The sequence below is a fragment of the Oncorhynchus tshawytscha genome, linkage group LG05 (genome assembly GCF_018296145.1).
Source record: "Oncorhynchus tshawytscha isolate Ot180627B linkage group LG05, Otsh_v2.0, whole genome shotgun sequence".
Classification (NCBI taxonomy): Eukaryota; Metazoa; Chordata; class Actinopteri; order Salmoniformes; family Salmonidae; genus Oncorhynchus; species Oncorhynchus tshawytscha.
In genome coordinates this window covers 62202176-62224691 of record NC_056433.1, presented here as the reverse complement: position 1 = coordinate 62224691, position 22516 = coordinate 62202176, and the positions used below count along the sequence as shown (strand labels likewise).

Here is a 22516-nt window from a genome sequence, read left to right as displayed (position 1 = left end):
TTATGCTGCAAGAGCTCTGATAGGTTGGAGGATGTCCTGTGTAAGTCTATGGAATGGGGTGATGACCATGAGCCTTCTAGGTTTTGTATTGAAGTCAATGTACCCAGAGGAGGACAGAAGCTAACTGTCCTCCGGCTACATCATGGTGCTATCCTACAGTGTGCTGCTGAGGCTACTCTAGACCATTGCAAAACAGTGTATTTTAATAAATTATTTGGTGACATGGATATATTTGGTATAGTTGTATCTACAGAAAAAGGATAACCTTTTTCATTGTTTCACTATTTTTATGAAATTCACTGAGGATGATCCTCCCCTTCCTCCTCTGAGGAGCCTTCACTCATTGAAATATATTTATTCATGTGGCTCAGCGGTCTAAGGCACTTCATCTCTGTGCAAGAGGCGTCCCTACCGTCCCTGGTTCGAATCCGTCAGGCCTATCAGTGGTGTATTTATGGCAGAGCAAACACACCCTAGACTGTGTACCCATTAATAATGATCTCGCATGACTAGTATGACTGCAGGTGAGTGTGTGTGCGTGCACACACCTTTCACCCCAGAGATTTTGCACGCAGTACTGTAAAGGATGGTAATAAGGCTCTTTAAAACTGAGATGGCTGCCATGGAATGCACAGTGGATGACAGAATGTACACAGCAAACCAGGAACATTCCCAGGACATGTGCTAAGATTCCCATTAAGTTCTAGTTTGCGTTTTATCTAACATTATGATTATAACATCCCAAGAATGATCTAAGAATGTTTTGATAACCATTTCTTTTGTTAGTTTTAAATGAAATACCCTTGGAATTGTCTCCTCTAATATTCACAAACATGTTGTGCAAAACATCTGGAACAGTCCCCAAACGTTCTCATTACGTTTTCCAGTTAATGTAATAACAATGCACAAGCAGTGTTTTTAGAACATACTACGGCAACAAAATGTGAGCGCAACGTCCTGGGAACATTCTTTCAACATCAAGTGAATGTTATATAAACATTTTATAATCATCAGCACAACTGGACAGTTTTTGTGTTATGAGAACATTTGCCGCAACCTAACGAATGTTCTGGGAACTTTCACGGAACCAATTTTGGTATGCTGGGTAGTGTAGAGTTCAGTTGAACCTTGCTCCACATGAATTACATACTGCCCTGCTATAGGCAACCCAACCAGAGGGCTTAGCCACGAGAGAGAATGAGTGAGGAAGGCTACACTACAGAAATGATTTAACAACTAGAATACAACTGTGCTGGCCAGAGAAGAGGGTGTATAACAAAGGGAGTAAATTGTGAATGTAACTGTATCCCTCCATTATTTGTCCATCTGGCTCTCGGAGGTCTGCAGCATTCTGTGAGTACAACAACACACAAATAGCATAGGTCGTATAGTAGGGGTGGTTCAGTAAACTATGCTAGCTTGATGATTAGTATTCATAGTTAGGAGATGAAATGGTGCTAACCATTGTGTGTATGTGTCGCAGCATCTGACCAGTACTCTGGGGTTGGTGTGGCTATTCAGTAGGGTTGTGTTTGCACACGTATACACCACAGGAGATAAGACAACACACAAGCTTTAACATGTGTGTGTCGTCCCAGATGTGGCACATTTGGAGACATTGTTCTAGTGGGACTGTTCCTGGCATCAGTGGACTACGGGAGAAATCTACTGGGCTGGATTAGAACATAGCCTTCGTTATCACCAAATGCATGCTTTTCAACCGTTCGCTGCCTGCACCCGCACGCCCAACTAGCGTCACCACCCTGGATGGTTCCGACCATGAATATGTGGACATCTATAGGTACCTAGGTGTCTGGCTAGACTGCAAACTCTCCTTCCAGACTCATATCAAACATCTCCAATCCAAAATCAAATCTAGAGATCGGCTTTCTATTTCGCAACAAAGCCTCCTTCACTCACGCCGCAAAACTTACCCTAGTAAAACTGACTATCCTACCGATCCTCGACTTCGGCGATGTCATCTACAAAATAGCTTCCAATACTCTACTCAGCAAACTGGATGCAGTTTATTACAGTGCGATCCGTTTTGTTACTAAAGCACCTTTTACCACCCACCACTGCGACCTGTATGCTCTAGTCGGCTGGCCCTCGCTACATGTTCATCGCAAGACCCACTGGCTCCAGGTCATCTACAAGTCCATGCTAGGTAAAGCTCCGCCTTATCTCAGTTCACTGGTCACGATGGCAACACCCACCCGTAGCATGCGCTCCAGCAGGTGTATCTCACTGATCATCCCTAAAGCCAAAACCTCATTTGGCCGCCTTTCCTTCCAGTTCTCTGCTGCCTGTGACTGGAACGAATTGCAAAAATCTCTGAAGTTGGAGACTTATCTCCCTCATCAACTTTAAACATCTGCTATCTGAGCAGCTAACCGATCGCTGCAGCTGTACATAGTCCATCGGTATATAGCCCACCCAATTTACCTACCTCATCCCCATACTGTTTTTTTTTTAAATTTATTTACTTTTATGCTCTTTTGCACACTAGTATCTCTACCTGCACATGTTCATCTGATTATTACTCCAGTGTTAAGCTGCTAAATTATAATTATTCACTCCTATGGCCTATTTATTGCCTACCTCCTCATGCCTTTTGCACACAATGTATATAGATTCTTTTTTTTCTACTATGTTATTGACTTGGTTATTGTTTTCTCAATGTGTAACTGTGTTGTCTGTTCACACTGCTATGCTTTATCTTGGCCAGGTCGCAGTTGCAAATGAGAACTTGTTCTCAACTAGCCTACCTGGTTAAATAATGGTGAAAAAAAATAAAAAATAATAACCCTAATCCTCAGGACTTTTGCATCAACATCATGAGTAACTGACTAAAAGCTAAAGCAGAATGAACATTATTTATTCAATTGATGCATGTGTGTCATTCCAACAATGATTTATTTTTAATAAAAATAATAGTTTGATGATAAAGGATAGCAGTAGTCTCTTGAGCAAAAGCTCACCAAATGTACAGTACAACTGTTCAACGTGGATCATTTCACAGTACAACTGAAACATTATCAAAACAATAAAATGTTTGTGCATTTATTAAGTCCTTTACCACATTTAAACGTACTATTGTTGCTTTTCCATGAAAGATCTCTTTTCACTCTACCATCTAACACTAAACATTATAGTAGCTTCATAGGCCAATAGGCAGATAAAGTACATTAGCTCTCACAGTGGAACACTGTCTGTGAATACAGAAAGACCACAGTACCAATGAGCATGTAGGGATTGCATGTCCAAAATGGCTTCAAACCATACCAGAGTCAGTTAGTTCAGAGCCAGCCAAGTCTAACTGTAGCGTCTCCTCTCACTGTTATCATCTGTCAGTTCTCCTGTGTGTTGTCCTCTTCTCCCCCGGTCAGGTAGCCCCAGTCTGTGAGCAGGTCTAGTCGCTGGGCTGGGGGGGTGGAGAAGTATTTTCTCTGTTTCTGGGAGTAGGTTTGGACTGGGGGGACGATATCTCTGTAACTCCAGTCCTGTCAATACAGATTATATATTCTCTATATCCTCTTTAAATGAATCATACATAATTATATTTATTAATATGCATGATTTGCACCCATTATTGATATAGACAGTATATAGTTGCAGACCTACCTGCCATGCTATCCTTATTGTTGATCTATACTTATTAATCCAGTATATTGTAGCAGGGCTATCTGCCAACCATATTATTGATCAATAGTTATTACTATAGTATAAATCCTACCTGCCATCTGAGGTTAAAGTCCTCCAGTAGCTGTATCCTATCCTCCCTGGTAGGAACACAGTCTGGAGGAGCTGTCTGCTGCAGCTCCGAACCCACCTCAGACCCAACAAACACTAACATAGCTCTGATAGCAAACCAGCCCCCCAGACGCGGGTGTATACACACACCAAACATCTTCTGTAGAGGTGACAAGAGGAAGGGAGGGGGGAGAGGAAGACAAAGAGGTAGTATAAATAGTTTTATAAGTAATACAAATGACTGGCCATCTGTGAACCAAAGAACATACAGCACCCTATTTATCAATTTATTAGTAAATTAATGACTGAATAATCCCTTTGGACCTGTCACTCACCTTCTCCCCCCAGGGGTGGTCAGGTATGTCAGAGTGTTGGTAGTAGTACACAGCTCCCGCCACATGGGCAGCGCTCTGGGCCAGGAACTTGGGCTTCCTGCTGGGCAGCATCTCATAGTCATAACTCACATCTACCTTCAGACCTGGAAAACACTACAGGAGGGAGAGAGAGAGAGATGGGGGAGGTAGAGAGGGGAGAGAGTGATGTGAAGTGTGGCCCAAGGGTGTGTGTATTAATTAAGTCTTGTAATGAAATCTAAACGGAAGCAAACAGAGTAAACGGAACGGGGAGAGACGACCTACCTGAATTTTTCTCAATACAAACTCTTTTTGTTGCAAAACATTTTCCTTTTGGAGTAAACTGTTTCAAAACGTTTTTCAACATCACTCCATCAACACCCCAGGTGTTTATGCAGTGAGTGACGCACTGGTTACCCCTGCCCCCCCACCCACCTCAGAGACTGTGTTGTTGATGCAGTGTTTGACACACTGGTCTATGGGGTCTGCAGACACCCCCTTCCAACCCCTGCTCTCCATGAAGGGCAGGAAGGCCTGTTCAAACATGGCTGGAGTGCTGAGCACCACTGCTCCCAGGGTGTCATCAGAGTAGGACAGATGGAGAGAGGGGGGCAGGACTACATTGTACCAGCCAATCTGGGAACACATGCACAACAAAGAATACAAATGTGGGTAACTTTGTAGCAATTGAGGGGGAACAGCCAGGAAGGGACACATTTCAACAACCCCGTCGTTATTGGACAGATATACTATCACCTGTGCCATAAGTCCAAAACCTGTTGGCAGACTACAGTCCAGTATGGTCAGCTTTTATAATTTTCATATTTACAAGGCATGGCTGAGAAAGCGTGTACGAACTTTGAATTGGAGCTTGTCAACTTGACTAGTTTAACAATTGACGACACGTTCACTGACAGTCTGACAATATTTAAAAAAGGGCCACGTTTAAAGTTTGACGCAAATTCTTTTAACAAATAGCTCGAATGGAACAGCGGCCTTAACGTTACCTTCAGTGGATAAACTTCAAACCCCAACTTTGACAGATGATTACTCAAAGCTTTTCTCACATCTTCCACATTGACCGTGGGCAGCGCCATCACTGAATTTTTAAATGTGTTGGGTTGTGGGAAATAGTGTTCTCTATCACGTGACTCTCTGACTTCCGCGTTGTAAGCATTTAATCAACTACAATACCCAGTACCCATTAGGGCAACATATAAAACGCAATCACGTTGTCGAGGATTTAAAAGTGGAGCAGGACAGTACGTAAGTAGCTAGCTAGCTAGTAGCTAGCTAATAATAATAATAATAATAATGTACATTTCTGCTCAATGTTTTAATAATGTATATTGTATATTATGTTCTGTAATGTTAACCAACCGTTGAATTGTTTCATCCATCGCTGAAATATCGACATTTAGCCAGCTTTCTGTTCATATGCACTGATTGATTTGTGATTTTGAGTACTTGGTGCCATGGGCAAATCAACAGTAATGCGAACGTCGCCATCGTGTTCAATGTATAAACAAATCACTAGGGTGAATGTTAACTAGCCAGTCAATCATGCATTCCAAACAATGCCTTTGACTGTCAAATTCGAACGCAACGTTAGCAACAACACAAAGGCAAGCCCAAAACAAAAGCCACCTGCAACGGTACTTAGCTAGCGACTATTAGCTGTGTTAACTCATCTGTCAATGAAGTGTCATTGATTTGTGTTAGCCACCTCATCATCATTCAGCAACCAACCAACTCGTCTAGAGTTACAGCATCACACGTTAGTTATAAAATACTGGCCAATGCAATGGCTAATCTCATGCGTGTACCATATCTATTTCATTTATTTGTTTATCATTTTGCTTGTTTTTAAAAATGTTTTTTTACAGTACTACTGATATTGATTACTTCATTGTAGGGAAAGAGCAATAAAGGCATTTCACTGTACTTGTGTACAATAAAACTTCACTTGAGATGAAAAAGTTGACAGTGGAGATGTGGGCAGAAGAACACATGAATGAATACTGGATTTATGTAGGGATTTAGAGGGACAGTTTGAGCAGAGCATGGACAAGATACCCTGCAGGTAGAGGGCAAGTGCTTTAACTTTTGTGCCATAAATACTCAGACATCAGTCTTGGCACCCTTGTCCTATGGTTTGAGTAGAGCAGCCCTGACTGAGATGAACTGGGACAACCAGCTGAGCTCCATCCTCTCAGCAGCTGATGGCAGTGTTGCCAAGATGAGGGTGAGTAGCCAGTAGATGGCACTATAACATAATTATGCATACGTGGCAGTGCATTACCAAGGGCTTCATCAGAAGAGTTGACTGCTGATTCTTAGCAGTTAGCTAGATTCTAGTTTTACAGTATATGATAGAAACATTGAAGTTCATAAATACCCTATGTACTTTCCCCACTGTGTGTTGACGGGGTTCATGTTTCCCCAGGAGAGACTGACCACGCCAGGGAATTATCCAAAAGGAAGAGAAGGTGAGGGGAGATCTCTGTGGTCTTTAAGATGGCTGACTGTGACACACTTTCTCTGTTGGTGATTCCCTCTTTTTCTGCTCCTTCTTATCCTCTCTGTCTCTCGCTAACTCAGTAGATCTCTATCCAGTCAGGGAGGTGGCTAGTGTGTCAAATTTGGAGCTCCCTCGTCTCCCCCCTCTCCCCAAGTCCTCCATCTCTCTCCTCCCCCCTCCCTCCTCCGCTGTGCAGTGGGCAGACCTGGCAGCCGTCCAATCACAACTGCAGATCCAGAGCCAGGTCCGTGCATGTGCGCATACGTGTGTTCATGTATAACTATCAATTTTATTACATAAAAGGTGCATAAATAGCCCTACATTTTAGCTAGTTTCTTCTTCCTCCTACTCTTTTTGTTCTAATGGTTGCCAGGCCATAGAGTCTCTGACCCAAAGTCTTCATGACATGGACAGAGAGAGACACTCTCAGCAGCGCCACATACAGGCACTACAAGGTACATACACCTATCGTTATCACACAGCACTAACATTTACTGCTCAATATACCAATCCTGATTTGTTGATCGAATATTGTAGATGTTATTCTTCTATCTCAGATGAGGTTCGCAGGCTGCGAGAGCAGGCGATGGAGAGAGAGCGGGAACAAGAAAGTGATGGAGAGAGGAGAGGGTCAGGGATGACTAGTCCAGAAGTGGAGAGAAGGATGGACCAGTGGAGGAGAGATGTGGGCCGTGAGCTCAGCACTCTGAGAAGGCACATCACCAGAGCCACATCACAAGGCAACCTGGAGGAGAGGTGAGGGGGCAGGGTTTTACTCACCTGTGAGGTTCAGGTGATCATTATTGTATGTGTAGCCCAACACCAAATCAACCATTAGCCCTTAGTATGGACCATACCGGTTTGGTGAAAGCTGATTGTTGTCCTTTTATAGTTTCTGCTCTAAGCTGCGAAGGGAGGAGTTGGATCATTTGAGGAGAGAGGTGGACACACTCAAAACCCAGCTCAGTGAGTCTCACATACAGTCTTGTTCTCAGTTTTTTTTTCTGCAGGACTACACATGTCTCAGACTCAGAGCTGTTGAGAGGGCAAGCACAGTCTCGCTTACTCCTACTCCTTTTCTTTCATTGAATGTGTGTTTGTATTTGTGTGTGTGACAGGGAGGCAGGAGGAGGACATGTTTCTTCAGCAGTCGGAGGCCAGAGAGACGAGGAGGCAGTATGAACACAGCTGCAAGGTATTAATGAATGCAGGAATTAAATTAACGATTGAATAATTAAAGAAGGTAATTTGAGTGACTTGTTTTCTCTCTGTCTCCCGACCTCTAAACTCTATACTTTGCCTTTCCCCAGACACTAGAGGAACTAACAGACAGCTACAGAAACCACAGCTTTGACCTGGCCAAGACTGTTTCTCAATACACACACACAGAGCAGGAGGTCCGCCAGATCAGGTGTGTGTGTGTGTGTGTGTGTGTGTGTGTGTGTGTGTGTGTGTGTGTGTGTGTGTGTGTGTGTGTGTGTGTGTGTGTGTAATGCTATCACTGTGTCCTGCAGGATAACTGTATCGGAGCTGAAGGACGAGATCAGGAGTCTGATTCTCCGGGAGAGACACACTCCTACTGTTACACTACACACAGCAGGTAAGAGACACACATACCTACTGTTACACTACACACAGCAGGTAAGAGAGACACACATACCTACTGTTACACTACACACAGCAGGTAAGAGAGACACATACCTACTGTTACACTACACACAGCAGGTAAGAGACACACATACCTACTGTTACACTACACACAGCAGGTAAGAGACACACATACCTACTGTTACACTACACACAGCAGGTAAGAGAGACACATACCTACTGTTACACTACACACAGCAGGTAAGAGACACACATACCTACTGTTACACTACACACAGCAGGTAAGAGACACACATACCTACTGTTACACTACACACAGCAGGTAAGAGACACACATACCTACTGTTACACTACACACAGCAGGTAAGAGACACACACACCTACTGTTACACTACACACAGCAGGTAAGAGACACACACTCCTACTGTTACACTACACACAGCAGGTAAGAGACACACACTCCTACTGTTACACTACACACAGCAGGTAAGAGACACACACTCCTACTGTTACACTACACACAGCAGGTAAGAGACACACACTCCTACTGTTACACTACACACAGCAGGTAAGAGACACACATACCTACTGTTACACTACACACAGCAGGTAAGAGAGACACACATACCTACTGTTACACTACACACAGCAGGTAAGAGAGACACACATACCTACTGTTACACTACACACAGCAGGTAAGAGAGACACATACCTACTGTTACACTACACACAGCAGGTAAGAGACACACATACCTACTGTTACACTACACACAGCAGGTAAGAGACACACATACCTACTGTTACACTACACACAGCAGGTAAGAGACACACACTCCTACTGTTACACTACACACAGCAGGTAAGAGAGACACATACCTACTGTTACACTACACACAGCAGGTAAGAGACACACATACCTACTGTTACACTACACACAGCAGGTAAGAGACACACACTCCTACTGTTACACTACACACAGCAGGTAAGAGACACACACACCTACTGTTACACTACACACAGCAGGTAAGAGACACACACTCCTACTGTTACACTACACACAGCAGGTAAGAGACAAACATACCTACTGTTACACTACACACAGCAGGTAAGAGAGACACACACATATCTACTCACCTGAGTAGTATAACCCTGTTTGTCTATTAACCCCCCCTCCAGTTCCAGCATTAGCTGCCTTCTCCCGCTGTAAAGATGCCAGGGGTCAAAAGGCAGCGCCAGACTCGGACTCTGACGACTTCAGTCCCACCCCCAGTCTGGCTGAGGTCAGCTCTGATGACCTGTCCTGGCTGGATGACAGAGACACAGGTATACTCACACACTCACACTTTGCTCCTGTCAGTGAGGAGCAGAATGAGTCCCATTATGGGTCCAGTTTGTTTCAGAGGAACATAAAGTGTTGTAACCCTCTCCCATACACACCACACATGTACATTTGGGCTGTAGATCTAACCGTTTCAGTGACTCATCACAACATGTCTGACTCACCAAGGAACAGGAGGCTGGCTTAACAGTGTACATGTGTCCGTGTGTGCATGCGTGCCTACCTGATTTGTGTTCGCACCATAGATCTAGCACAAAGGAAGAGTGAACTCTTGTAGTTTTTGGATGTGGGTTCATGTAAGACACACACCAGTGACCTCCATTGAACGTGTGTTATGTGACTGACTGTGACTCTGCTTGCCTGAGGAGAGGACTGAGAATCCCTCATTTCCTCTCCATCCATGTCTGCTGGTCAGCAGTTTGAGAAATGTGTGTTTGGATGGGATCCTAAACACTTCCTGTAGTGTGTGTGTGTGGCATCATCTAATCTAATTATCCTGTCCGCATGTGCCTCAATTGCTCTGGGAAACATTTAGAGGTCTGATCCCAATCTCTTTTACGGGAACACTACTGCTAAAACCCTTGGGACTAGTACACATACACACACGTTGACAGTTCTTCTCTCTTTCAGCTCCTCCTCTAGCAGTACCTCGGGTACATCAGAGCTCCCATTCTGCAGGACATGACCTCAGAGGACCAGGAAGTGGCCTGGACGATGATGATCTTGATGATGATGATGGAAACCTGGAGTTGGGGTCAGACAGCCCCCCCGACCTCAGCCTCAATGACCTTTGAGAGGCTTTGTCATGCCAGTGTTCTAGAATGCTATGAGTTCTTTCTTTGAGAAGTTTTTGGGCACGAACCTCAAACCCTGACTAAAGAGGATGATGAAAAGGCTGAACTCTGCTTGAGAAAAAGAAAGCACCTTATTTTAAAAACTCCTATGTGATTATGCTCTGTCTTGTGTCAGTGTTTTTTGGGAAAAGGTGTACAATAGTTTTGTATTACACACCAATAGTATTTAACTCAACAGTGTGGCAGCATTCTGTGATTGTCTTAATGAATTACATCTGGGGAAAGCTTTGATTTCACTGACGATATACAACTTGATGATCACTGGTGTTTTTGAGTCTGTTAATAAAACATATGGTGGACTGATGTTTACTTTTACTAAGGCTGATGCAAATCAGTGAGGTGCTCTCTCTTATTTGGTCCTGTATTTTTATCTATTTACTGTAAAGTATTGAAATGCAGCCCAGGCATCTCTTCCCCCTCGCCTTTGGACCACAGACAAGTCCTGCTGTGTAACATGAGTCGGTCTGTTTAATATTTCAGCAGTTAGAGACTGTCTAGCCAGATTCCCCACGAAGGGGGAATGGCCCATGGAGCGAGGGACCACAGATGGGCTGGAGAGGGGGGTTAATGGAGGGGGCAAGGGAAGGGGTGAGATAGGGAGGGGCTTTGGCCATAGTGATGACAAGTTTTAATGTGGATGATTCAGGGCTTTCTCTTACAGTTCTATCACACACAGCCAAGTACTAGACCGCTGCTTGTTTAAATGTTACATTGACTCACTGTACGGCCTGTACAACAAATGTGATGATTTTGGGCTTCTGCAATAAAATTCTGGATAAAGAGCTGTAATAAAATAGTTCATTTGTTGTAGTTACTTTTGTTAGTGTGTGTGTGCGTGCGTCAGCCACCGCAGCCCAACAACCAAGATCTGTAATGAGAGGAACGAGGATGGTTTCATATCTTTAATCAAAAAACATCACTCCAGAATCGACATCAAACAGTAAAACATATCAACCTTATAATACAACCAGTTAACTTTTTGGCACTTCATATAAGGGACCACTAATACATGGGTGCAAATGAACTACCATTCCACTCCACATGGAGTCAAATAGAAACACTCTGTTTCAACTCTGACTTAAGTCCCGTTGATGCAGATAACTGGCAAGACAACAAACGTCAGCGGAGTCTGCAACAAACTAATCTGGTAGCCCAAGCAGGAACACTAAAGCCTAGATTAAATCCGGACCGTGGAAGATCTACACTATAGCGTGATTGAAATTTAAAGGCAATGGTTCCGCATTCACGGAGACTCCATTCACGGGAAACGCAACATACGTCGGCTCAATTGGAAATTACCTTTACATATCAATCGCGCTATAACGCGTATCTTCAGCAGTCTGGATTTAATCTAGCCCTAAATTAGCTAACTTTGACAAATATTCAGAAATAGACATAACTATTGCTTTTCTAATTTGTTTAAAAATGTCAACTTTGGAGTCAATTATACCATGTTTGATTTCAAGTCTACCATTCTTTATGAAGTTGGAATGTAAAGTTATTCAGAATATTATGAAATTTAGCTGGCTAACTCTTTGATCCTGCTTTGTGCCATACCCCCTTGTCTGTGCCATATATACTGTCTCCAATACAGGCCTATGGCTTCAACTCAAGTCTCCCCAATAGAGGTTGGGGTAGGGAAGGAGGGAGGGGGTGTTCTTTTCTCCTGTGTGTCTAACACACGCAGACTAACACACAGACTGCATTCCCCTCACATCAATGGAGCATTATGCTCATTATGTCACAAAAGCCTCACATTAAAGAGTTTCTCTCTCTGACCTCGTGCTATACATTTACAATGTCTGTGTTCATGAAGTAGTTTATCAGAGTTCCCTTCCCTTGAGACAGTTAATGGACTGCATGCTAATGGTAGCGGCTAGCACTGACTGACTTGGGCAACAAGTTACCCTCATGTCAAGTAGCTACATGATTAAACCAATGAATGAATTGTATTGAAAGACAACTGGCCAAATTCAGTTGGAAACACTGCTGCTGAATCTGCCCAAGGCTCTTCCTCACTAAGACATGTTAGAACATAGGTCTGGGCCTGGCTGTGAGAACTACAGTAACAGACAAACTAGCCCTAAGAGTTCACAACACGTGCTTTGAAATGTAGAATTCTAACAGGCATGGAATGTATTGAGCCGCCATTGAGGATGGTTTTCTCTGTATTGTACTCTGTAAATAGCTCTAGTGGGGTGGAAAAGTCCACTCAGGCTTTATATGAAGATAAATGTACTAAAGATACTCAGAGAGACAACCTCCCCCTTACAAGTGTGAGTGACCAGGTTTGAACCCAGGTTGTCTGCAGGCCACAAGGCTGTGTTAGCCCAATGAACTAACACCACCAGAGACTCCCAATAGAGAAACAAAATGAACAATAACAAGCAGGATCTTTAGAGAGGAACTAGTTTCCATGGAAACGCTCAACTTAAATACCCCCAAACCACACCCCCCCCACCCCCACATACGCACGTGCATGCTCGCTCAACCATGCACAGACACGCATGCACACACAGACACACACACACATACATGTCCTCTGTAACGTAAAGTGCAACCGTACTGTACAACACTATATAGCCAGGCACAAGTAGGCTCTAACTAGTGATGAAAGAGAGGATCCCTCGTTACCGAACACTCAACCAAAACACAGCTGACAGAGTGCACGCTTGAATATAGAAGGTAGAATGTAGAAGTGGGAATGCTGCTGATGGAACTTCGGATCCACATAGACCAGGAAAAGAGCTGGTCACACTCACACAGAAACCCCCTGTTGCTCACAGAGACACAAAGGTGGTGAGGGAACGCCAGGGATGCATCTCAATGGTCTAAAATGGCGCCTCCCTCTCCTCATCTCCTCCATCTGCACTGATTTGAAAACACAGGGTCGATAAAAGCAATATGGAGGATGCCTATCAGCAACTGGCTTTCACCAGTCCACGTCTCATGTCAGTGCGGATAAAAGAAAGGATATGAGGACAGGGGACAAGGAGAGAAGGCCAGGTTAGACTATAGAGACGCAGTTCAGAGGGAGAAGGTCTGTGGGGGTCTGGCTGTTCCATCAGGTCAGACTGTGTCCTCCATCATCATCAGTAGCTGTACATGGACAGGGGAGTATCCTCCATCATATCATCCTAAACAGGGGGAAACACAACAGGATGTAAATGGTGAGCGCTGGTCAAGATGACAGGTGGTGAGTGAAGTAAACGCTAATGCTAACAATGGCTACTTAGTGTAATAGCTCACAAAAGAAGACTGATGCTTACGCAAGTCTTCAGGTCTCATTAATGTTAAGCGTTACACTGTCTCTTCACCTAACCACTTGTGTTCTACTGTCTCACCATAGGCAGGTCCTGGAGCCTGCGGAACTCAGGCCGCTGATCCCGTCGTCGCAGTTTGATGAAGAGGAGCAGGGTGATGATGGCTGCAGTGACGATGAAGACGGACACTAGTCCAGCTAGGAGAGGGTCCAGGGCAGGTCCACCACTATGGAACACTGGTTCCCCTGCTCGGGTGAGGGGAACATATTATACTATATATACATATATACCACAGGAGGTTGGTGGCAACTTAATTGGGGAGGACGGACTTGTGGTAATGGCTGTAGTGGAATTAGTGGAATGGTATCCAAAACATCCAACACATGGTTTCCATGTGTTTGATACCATTCCATTTGCTCCGTTCCAGCCATTATTATGAGCCGTCCTCCCCTCAGCAGCCTCCTGTGATATATAACATAATATATTAAAATATGAAATATATCATATTATAAAATATAAACACAAGCTATTAACAGGATGTCTTACAAAGAGAATAAGACAGACTTGATTGTAGGGTAGTGACAGAGAGAGCGAGCAAGCCCTGGGCTTTCTGGGCATAGGACTAAACTGACGCACCCAGCATTGAACTGGCATCCCAACAAAAGCTATGCTGTTCTTTGTTTCCCTGCACAAGTCTGCCCCACCCCACACACACACACTCCCTCCTAAACATCTAAGGGTACTATCAGCACCACCACCCCACAATCATCTCTCTGTCTGGCAAGTGACAGAGCCAGTCATGGGACTGACGACTGGACCGTTTAGGTTTAGTGTGTGTGGTTTTATTAGACCGGGGTTGGATGTCTCCCCCCTTTATACGCCAGAGAGATCATAGTATATAATATTGTGGTTGCTGCTGTTTGATAACAAATAACAAAACACTAGCAACATAACACACACACACGCATACACAACGAATCCATCTACTCACCATCCACTACATTGAGCTGAGAGGGGATGTCGGCATGCGTTTTAGCCTGGGATGGAGGGCTGCTGGCTGGGGTGGAAGCCGGGAGAGGGGTGATGCTGGATGTCTGGGTCTGTGGCTCAGACGTAGGTAGAGCTGGGGGAGAGGTGGTGGTAGTGGTGGTGGGAAAGGGACTGAGGGGCTGTTTAGGCTGGATAGGGTTAGAGGTGACTGGGTCAGGGCTGGGGGTTGAGCTGGGCTGGGGGGCAGCGTAGGTGTTAGTTGGGTGGGTCTCAGGCCTAGTAGGGGCTGGGGAAGCGTTGGTGGTAATGGGTGAGTGAGATTTGGAGGGATGAGGGGCATGGCTGAATGGAGTGGTGGAGTAGACAGGTGTGTGTGTTGGGATGGTGGAAGGTTTGTGGACGAGGACTGTGGTGGTGGGTGTGTGTGTAGGGGCAGTGTGGTTGTCAGAGGGAGCATCAGAGGGCTGTGCGGTTTCTTCAGTGAGGTTCTCCGGGCCAGGGGTCTTCTCAGGGATGGGAGTGGGGGCAGGGACCCCCACACTGGTGGCTAGAAGAGAGAAGAAGAACGTTTTTTAAGTGAAATTCAAAATAAAGAAAAGAAGGACCCATTAATGTATCAAGTTTACACATCTTTTTATCAATTAGAAAAGCAATTGATAGGTGAAAAGTCACAGTCAATATCTGCATAAAAAAACATTCAACAAGAAAAAACACAGTTGAACGCACACAAACACACTCGAATTAGCAGTGTATCTTCTAACTCCCAGCCAGAGGACACAGAGGAGAGACAAGCAGCAGTGTTGTGATGAGATAATATATACCTGTAAAACCTCCCAGAGGATACAGATACAGAGAGTGGGTGAGGTGCAGGTGGTGGGGGTGTATGTTTGCAATGAGCCAATGTGTGTGTGTGTGTGTCAGGCTCCAAACTTTCTCACCTTTCTGTGCGAAATCACACTGCATTTAATCACAGCACATCTCTCCTCCTCCTCTTCCACCCCCCTCTAGTTCTACACTCTGCCCTCTTCCTGTATGCCTAACAACTTGCTGTTAATTCTCTGTTAATTCTCTCATGATCTTGTTTTTTTCCCTTAAGTTCTCCCTCTTCTGTCTATCTCATGTCTCTCTTTGTGCTCTAGTTAGTAAACCCAACAGTATTCTCCTTTTAAGGACCATGTTCTGTCTTCTAGTGTGTGTGTGTGGGTGTGTGTGTGTGTGTGTGTGTGTGTCATCACAGCCCAGTCACAGCTCTCCACTCTGTTTGTGCTGTGTCTGACTATGTTGTAACTTCTAAGTACCCCTGATCAAAGGTGGCATGGCTCTAAATAGACTGAGAACACGCTGAACCATTTATCTTAAACAAATTATATGTTTAAATGTCAAATTTGAAATGGTATTTTATTAAATAAGTAGTCCTCCGAACCAATACAATTCCATTCATTCTATTTTTTATCTTATACAGTACATTTACCTGGGACCTCTTTTACCACTACGACTGCTGTGTCGTTGCTACTGCTACTGCTGCTGTTGCTACTGCTGCTGTTGTTGTTGGAGAGCCCTCCATCAGTGAGGTTGCTGGCTGGCTTTGGGGAGTCTGTGCTGGGGAGGGACAGAGAGCCTGGAGGAAAGGGAGAACCTCCAGGGAGGGGTGCCTGAACAGTCCCGGACATACCTAGGGTCAGAGGTCCGTCTGAGGGAGAGGAGTGAGCACCAGGGTCCTGGCCTGGAAAAGAGAGACAATCAGGGCGACATTTTGACGTCCAGTTAATATGAGTGTGTTGCTGAAGCAGTGCACAATAAGGAATGATGTAAGGAAAGTCATCAAATAGTATTTTCATGATCTCTGAAATAAGCCAATCTGTGAATGATGCATTTCTTCAGTCACATAGTCCTTGTTTTCCAGAAGAATGACATATCTATTAGATCCCTTCAGGACCAGTTAGGATCATTTCTTCCAACTCCTCCTGAGAAGGGGAGGCTGCTCTATTTTTAAAGAAGTGTAGACAGAGAGGATAGATGGTCTACTGGAATAGATGGTGAGGCAGAATACAGATGTAACATGTATTATTCAACTCTGGTCTATGTCTGCTAAAGAGGAGACATTGGGGACATGCCGAGAATTGGATTCCTTTTACATTTTAAAGGACTGCCGTCACGTAAAATATGCATTCAAACACCACTATCTGTGACTGTCTGTTGCGCTGACATTTGCAGTTAAACAACACGATTCCTATGCAATTAAGGAAAGCTTGATCCAAAGTGAGCTGACATTTGGAACCCAAACAATAGCCAACCAGTAACACTCAATAACCAATTTAAGAAGATGAGCATCAGATTAGATACTTAGATTCACTAATCTCTCTTGTTCGTGTTCAATCTCTCTTGCCCTGCCTAAACAATCTCTAGTCTCAACAGGCTCACCGTAGTAATCAGGTAGGTTTTGTCACTGTCAGCATTGGTACCATAAAACATTGTAGTTGTTTTTGCATGGTGACCCACCAGATGAAAAACCCCAGGTCTGTAACCACACGTTAGTGTTGAACCGTTAGGGAACATTAGTTCCAAAAGAACTGCAGAATCGTGCTGATGTAAATGGGACATTTTTAGCTTTGAGTCATGCCTGTTGTCATGCTGTATACACGGTTCAACAGTTTTATTGCAACCAGAAAGGTCACATGTGCTATCTGTCTGTCCTTCCCTCATGCTCATTTCCATCTATCTATTCCTCTCCTCCTTTCCTTCTCACACTCCTCCTCCTCTCCTCTCCTCCCTCTATCTGATAAAGTCCAGACTACCCGTCTAATGCCATTACAAGCCAGTGACACAGTGACGTGGAGCCTCTTATTCCCCTCTCCATCACTCACACAGCTCAACACACACAAACAAACACACAGTGACGTGCACACAACATGCTGACGGCAAGAAAGCCCATGCATGTGCACACAAACTTTTGACATAGCTATAAAAGACCATGCACACACACGTACACATACCAGTGTGTGAAAAGTGAGTGGGTGTACAATACCGGCCCTGTTCCCCTGCCTCATCTCTGTTAGGGCTGCTCAGGTCAAGGGTGTGTGTTGTGTCTGGGGAGCTATGAAGGGAACCACTGTTTGCCATAGAGAAACGCTTTCCCCTTTTCATGCGTTACAGGGTCACACACATGAACACACACTCAGGGCAATACAGCATGTACCTGGGGAAATAACTTGACCCTTACATCTGCAAGAACAGCCAACCATTTCTCTGCTAGCAGATTTGCAGTTTTCCTTTCAGCACTGGGTGTGTATCTGTGTGAGAAGCTATACTGTGGCTGTTTTCTAGACCCATATTTAGGCTATACACATTTTTATTTATCTGTTATTTTACCAGGTAAGTTGACTGAGAACACATTCTCATTTACAGCAACAACCTGGGGAATAGTTACAGGGGAGAGGAGGGGGATGAATGAGCCAATTGTAAACTAGGGATTATTAGGTGGCCGTGATGGTTTGAAGCCCAGATTGGGAATTTAGCCAGGACACCAGGGTTAACACCCCTACTCTTACGATAAGTGCCATGGGATCTTTAATGACCTCAGAGAGTCAGGACACCGTTTAACATCCCATCCGAAAGACAGCACCCTACACAGGACAGTGTCCCCAATCACTGCCCTGGGAAATTGGGATATTTTTTTTAGACCAGAGGAAAGAGTGCCTCCTACCGGCCCTCCAACACCACTTCCAGCAGCATCTGGTCTCCCATCCAGGAACTGACCAGGACCAACCCTGCTTAGCTTCAGAAGCAAGCCAGCAGTGGTATGCAGGGTGGTATGCTGCTGGCTTATATCTATGGACAATCAGTATAACAAGAATATGACAATGCTGCTCACTGAAATAGGCCACTTATTTACAAACACACAATCCTCCTAAGACCCTGTATAAAAATAAACATCTGAAAAATCTGTATATACTCAGATTAAAAATGTAAATGTCAGAGTTCACATGGAATATAGTAAAGGAAACATTGTGTTCAACAGTGGCCTTTTCAGAAATCCTTATTCAGGTTTAGTTTTTTCCCTGGTTTGGCCTCTGTGTAGCCTCTCCTCTCCCCCTTTTCTCCATTTCTCCTCTCCTCAATCCTCGTCACCTCCTCTCCTCCAATTGAATCTAACCAAGCTTGGTAGAAAAATGTCAGTTGACTACATGACTATAGACTAGAAGATGACTGGATGTCACTTTAGTTGACAGCATATACAGCCAACTCCAGGCTTTGACATTCAACTGACTGAGTTTCCACACTCATTTACGAGCAGCAGCAAATGCCATCCTGTGACTCTATGCTATTTCCAAGTTCATTTTAATTCCAGCTTGAAGACCTTGTGGCAGCATCGTGCTGCAATTAATAAAACATTTTCAAATGTCAACCTGTGTTTCCCTGTCCTTACTTAGCTACTGAAGACTATACACTCTGCTAAGTAGAATTGAGAGTCAGAAAGAGAGAGACAGAGAGAGAGAGAGGGGTGTGAAAATAGAGAGAGAGAATGTGAGATGGCAAAAAGAAGGATGGAGGGGTCAGAAAGGGAGAGAGAGATGGGAGGGAGAGGTGAAAGGCAGAGTTGTAAGAGAAATGGAGTGTGTGTGAGGAGCTGAGATCAGGTAGAAATATGGAGGAGGAGGAGCTAATACTGCAGCAATAAGTGCTCTGTACTTTTTTTAAACACTAAGGCCTGTGCTGTCTCTGTATTAGATAAGCGATATGCGACTTTAGTTTTGGGCTGGCTTCATTGCTGTCAAGAAAAGGGAGACAAAAGAGAGAGACAGAGGGAGCTGGCCAGAACACAGCTAAGAGTGTGGCAGGCACATAAATGTTTGTTCTGAACTATAAATAACTGTGATTGTTCCAAAGCCTACTCAGCCCCTCCTACTGAGTGCACACACACACACACACACGCACGCACGTGCGCGCACACACACACACACACACACACACACACACACACACACACACACACACACACACACACACACACACACACACACACACACACACACACACACACACACACACACACACACACACACACACACACACACACACACACACACACACACACACACACACACACACGGAGTATGTATATTGGATACACAAAATTGTAGAAATCATTGGTACAATAGGATAGAGTGCTTGACCTGCAACCCTAGACCACAGTTCGAGTTGTGGTCAGGCCCTGATTTGGGCCTAAATTTGCGATTTTTTGGTTGGAAAGTGTGCTAGACATCTAGGAGCCGTGGCAGACACACAGGGCATCTGTAAGAACCTTAAGTTCTAGGAACTAGGTCTTGGAACTTGGTAGGAACACACCCAGTCTGCCTGCATCCTCCCTCTGTGGTTTGAGGAAACAAATATAATTGTGTGCATCTCAAGACACTAGACAAGTGTCCTGGGGTTACTCATTTTAGTTCCAGCCCAGCACTAACACCTGTTTGCCATTGATTAGTTGAATCAGGTGTGTTACTGCTGGGCTGGAACAAAAATGTGCAACGCTTGTGGGCCCTCCTTGTAGGAAAGGTTTGAGGAACACTGGTCTAAGGCAGCATCCTTTCCCCTTTCCTCCATCTGCACCATAGAGAGAACAACCATTACATTATCTATAATGTGCACAAAGATATAACACCCACACCATGGAACCAGGGTCCAACCCTACAACCCCCATGCTTGTCCTCAGGAGATGACCCTGTATGTGTGTGTGTGTGTGTGTGTGTGTGTGTGTGTGTGTGTGTGTATGCGAGATAAACAGACAGTCATTATTCTGAACAATAAAAACTGATCAATAGAAATATCTAAAAACAGCTAATTGTGTGTGAGAACTACTGTATATGCTGAACTGTTTGTGAATGAAATCTCTGTTCATTGTAGCACACCAACAAGATGACTTTTAGTGGCTGGTATTGCTCAGTAACTGATTCAGAGGGAGTTACAATTATCATGGTAGGCCTACCACTTGTTAACAGTGTCATAACCTAGGCATAGACTGTCTGCATCTCTCACACACACCTACTTCTTTACTATGACTGTGAAATGTTAACTAATAATGTGAGAGACAGAGCAGACCATCAAATTAAACACAGAGAACAAATATAGGATCAGCAGAGGTTTGAGAGAGAGAGAGGGAGAGAGCAAAGAATGATATGATGAAAATGTAAAGGTGGATTTGAAATGGCAATTTAGTATTTACCTCAAGAGGTAAGCAGTAGCAGGGATGACAGGAAGATAGAGAGAAGAGGAAAAATAAATGGACTGAAATAAATGCTAGAGGCATAACTGTATTATAAACCTACAGACACAATGACTTCGACATACAGCAAATAAATCACATGGGCTTTTTGCTTATTCAAACAGGCCACAACTTATCCATCATGCGCACGATTAAAAAACTAAAAAGGATCTGATTGCCAGGACTACAATGCATTATGTGTGTATTTATTCTAACAACCCCTGAAACTGCGAAAGAAAACACAGAAGTGCGAATCCCAGAGCTTCTTACCTTCTACAATCGAACCCAAGCTGAGGATCAGAGCGCACAGAGCGACGTGTATTTTGGTTTCCATCGCTCTCTCCTGTGATATAACAGTAACTATTAGAACACGGATGCCGTCTCGTCCTCTTCGCAGAGGTCTATTGTAGTTCGTTCTCTGTGGCCTCCCAACTATAAATAACTGTTAGCACGTCGGCCCTGTGGAGAGCAGGAGTGAGCTACTGTAGCTTGCTTGACGAGTCTCCGAAGTGCACGAATACAAAGTATTCTCCTAAGCGAATACAAAGTGCCACGTGTTTAGCGCAGTTATAGTTGGGTCTCCTTCCCTGCTGACTCGCGAGTTCTAGCCACTGTTCCTCGGCAGTCTGACGAACACACAACGTAAAGAGATCCAAGCCAAATAGACTGATTTTCCTATTAGCCTTTGGTCAGAAAGAAGAGTGTCATCGCTGAAACCATCACGACCAGTGACACAAGTGCCAATAGAAGGGGCGTGATGGAGAGAGGGGAGGGAGGAGAACCAGGAAGGAGCACAGAGACGCCCTGAAATTACAACTCATACAGCAAATTTATCACACAGTCTGTGACAGAAATAGAGGACATGATTTTCTCTATAAAGGATGCACAGAGGCATCTATGGTCTATGGTACAGAGGAGAAAATAGGCAGAGGCATCTATGTTCTACATAATGTTCTAAGAAAATAAGCCCAATATACCAAACTTTGTTTTACAAATTTTTAGGAACATTTACATTTGTTGGCTCTCTGGAAAGATTTTTTAAAATTTGGTGTGTCTCTTTCAACTGACAAGAAATATAGTCATATTGAAAAATCCTATCTAAAAAAATATTAAATTGATCAACTAAATTGCATTTCCCACCAAGGAAATTGAAGACTACTGTCCTGTCATCAACTGACATAACTGGCTATGACATAACAGGGCGTTTTACTGTAATAAAAATGTAGGCAATGTTTTCAAACAGCCACCAAGAGTCCCTGTTGCACAGTAAACCAATCTACAAAGCGACGAGAATCCATAGACTTACCCCTCTCGTCTTGCCACATGCAAGCAACGTCAGATAGAGTGAATTTCTGTCACCTTTTCATCAACATTTAGGTAGTCTATCTTGCCTATGTATTGTTAGGAAGTAAATGCAAAACATCCATGATGTAGAATACCATAAGAGTCAAATATATGGCTCTGCATAGGGCTATGCAAATGTATATCACTACTATAGACTTTAAAATTCAAGACTGGAACATACGTAAAACATATACCATGAAAGATTTTCATACAATTTTAATGCATCATAATT

General features: G+C 44.0%; 3 protein-coding genes across 5 annotated transcripts; 1 reads left to right on the top strand and 2 right to left on the bottom strand.

Moving 5' to 3' along the window:
- Positions 1 to 2862: 2862 nt before the first annotated feature.
- mmachc (metabolism of cobalamin associated C) lies at positions 2863 to 5256 on the bottom strand. Its single transcript, XM_024421742.2, has 5 exons — positions 5114 to 5256; positions 4542 to 4742; positions 4089 to 4241; positions 3737 to 3913; positions 2863 to 3503 (listed from the first exon to the last, which is right to left on the bottom strand). Exons 1-5 carry the CDS (start codon positions 5201 to 5203, stop codon positions 3351 to 3353), a joined length of 774 nt encoding a protein of 257 aa, XP_024277510.1. The 5' UTR covers positions 5204 to 5256; the 3' UTR covers positions 2863 to 3350.
- A 67-nt stretch (positions 5257 to 5323) lies between these two features.
- On the top strand, positions 5324 to 10727 carry LOC112251066 (GRB10-interacting GYF protein 2). 3 transcript variants are annotated; one of them, XM_042322201.1, is made up of 12 exons: positions 5324 to 5372; positions 6232 to 6351; positions 6553 to 6595; positions 6708 to 6871; positions 7001 to 7082; positions 7185 to 7383; positions 7520 to 7593; positions 7746 to 7822; positions 7938 to 8038; positions 8142 to 8227; positions 9412 to 9558; positions 10205 to 10727. In XM_042322201.1, exons 2-12 carry the CDS (start codon positions 6286 to 6288, stop codon positions 10366 to 10368), a joined length of 1203 nt encoding a protein of 400 aa, XP_042178135.1. In that variant the 5' UTR covers positions 5324 to 5372; positions 6232 to 6285; the 3' UTR covers positions 10369 to 10727. The 3 variants fall into 3 exon arrangements, with proteins under 3 accessions (XP_042178135.1, XP_042178136.1, XP_042178134.1); XM_042322202.1 differs by lacking the exon at positions 5324 to 5372 and having other exon boundaries at positions 5395 to 6351; positions 6711 to 6871; XM_042322200.1 differs by lacking the exon at positions 5324 to 5372 and having other exon boundaries at positions 5395 to 6351.
- Positions 10728 to 11316: 589 nt separating this feature from the next.
- LOC112251063 (predicted GPI-anchored protein 58) lies at positions 11317 to 21701 on the bottom strand. The gene is made up of 5 exons (XM_024421738.2): positions 21211 to 21701; positions 16153 to 16404; positions 14683 to 15228; positions 13773 to 13936; positions 11317 to 13565 (listed from the first exon to the last, which is right to left on the bottom strand). The coding sequence occupies exons 1-5, from the start codon at positions 21272 to 21274 to the stop codon at positions 13521 to 13523; spliced, it is 1071 nt and encodes a 356-aa protein (XP_024277506.1). The 5' UTR covers positions 21275 to 21701; the 3' UTR covers positions 11317 to 13520.
- Between the last annotated feature and the right edge of the window lie 815 nt (positions 21702 to 22516).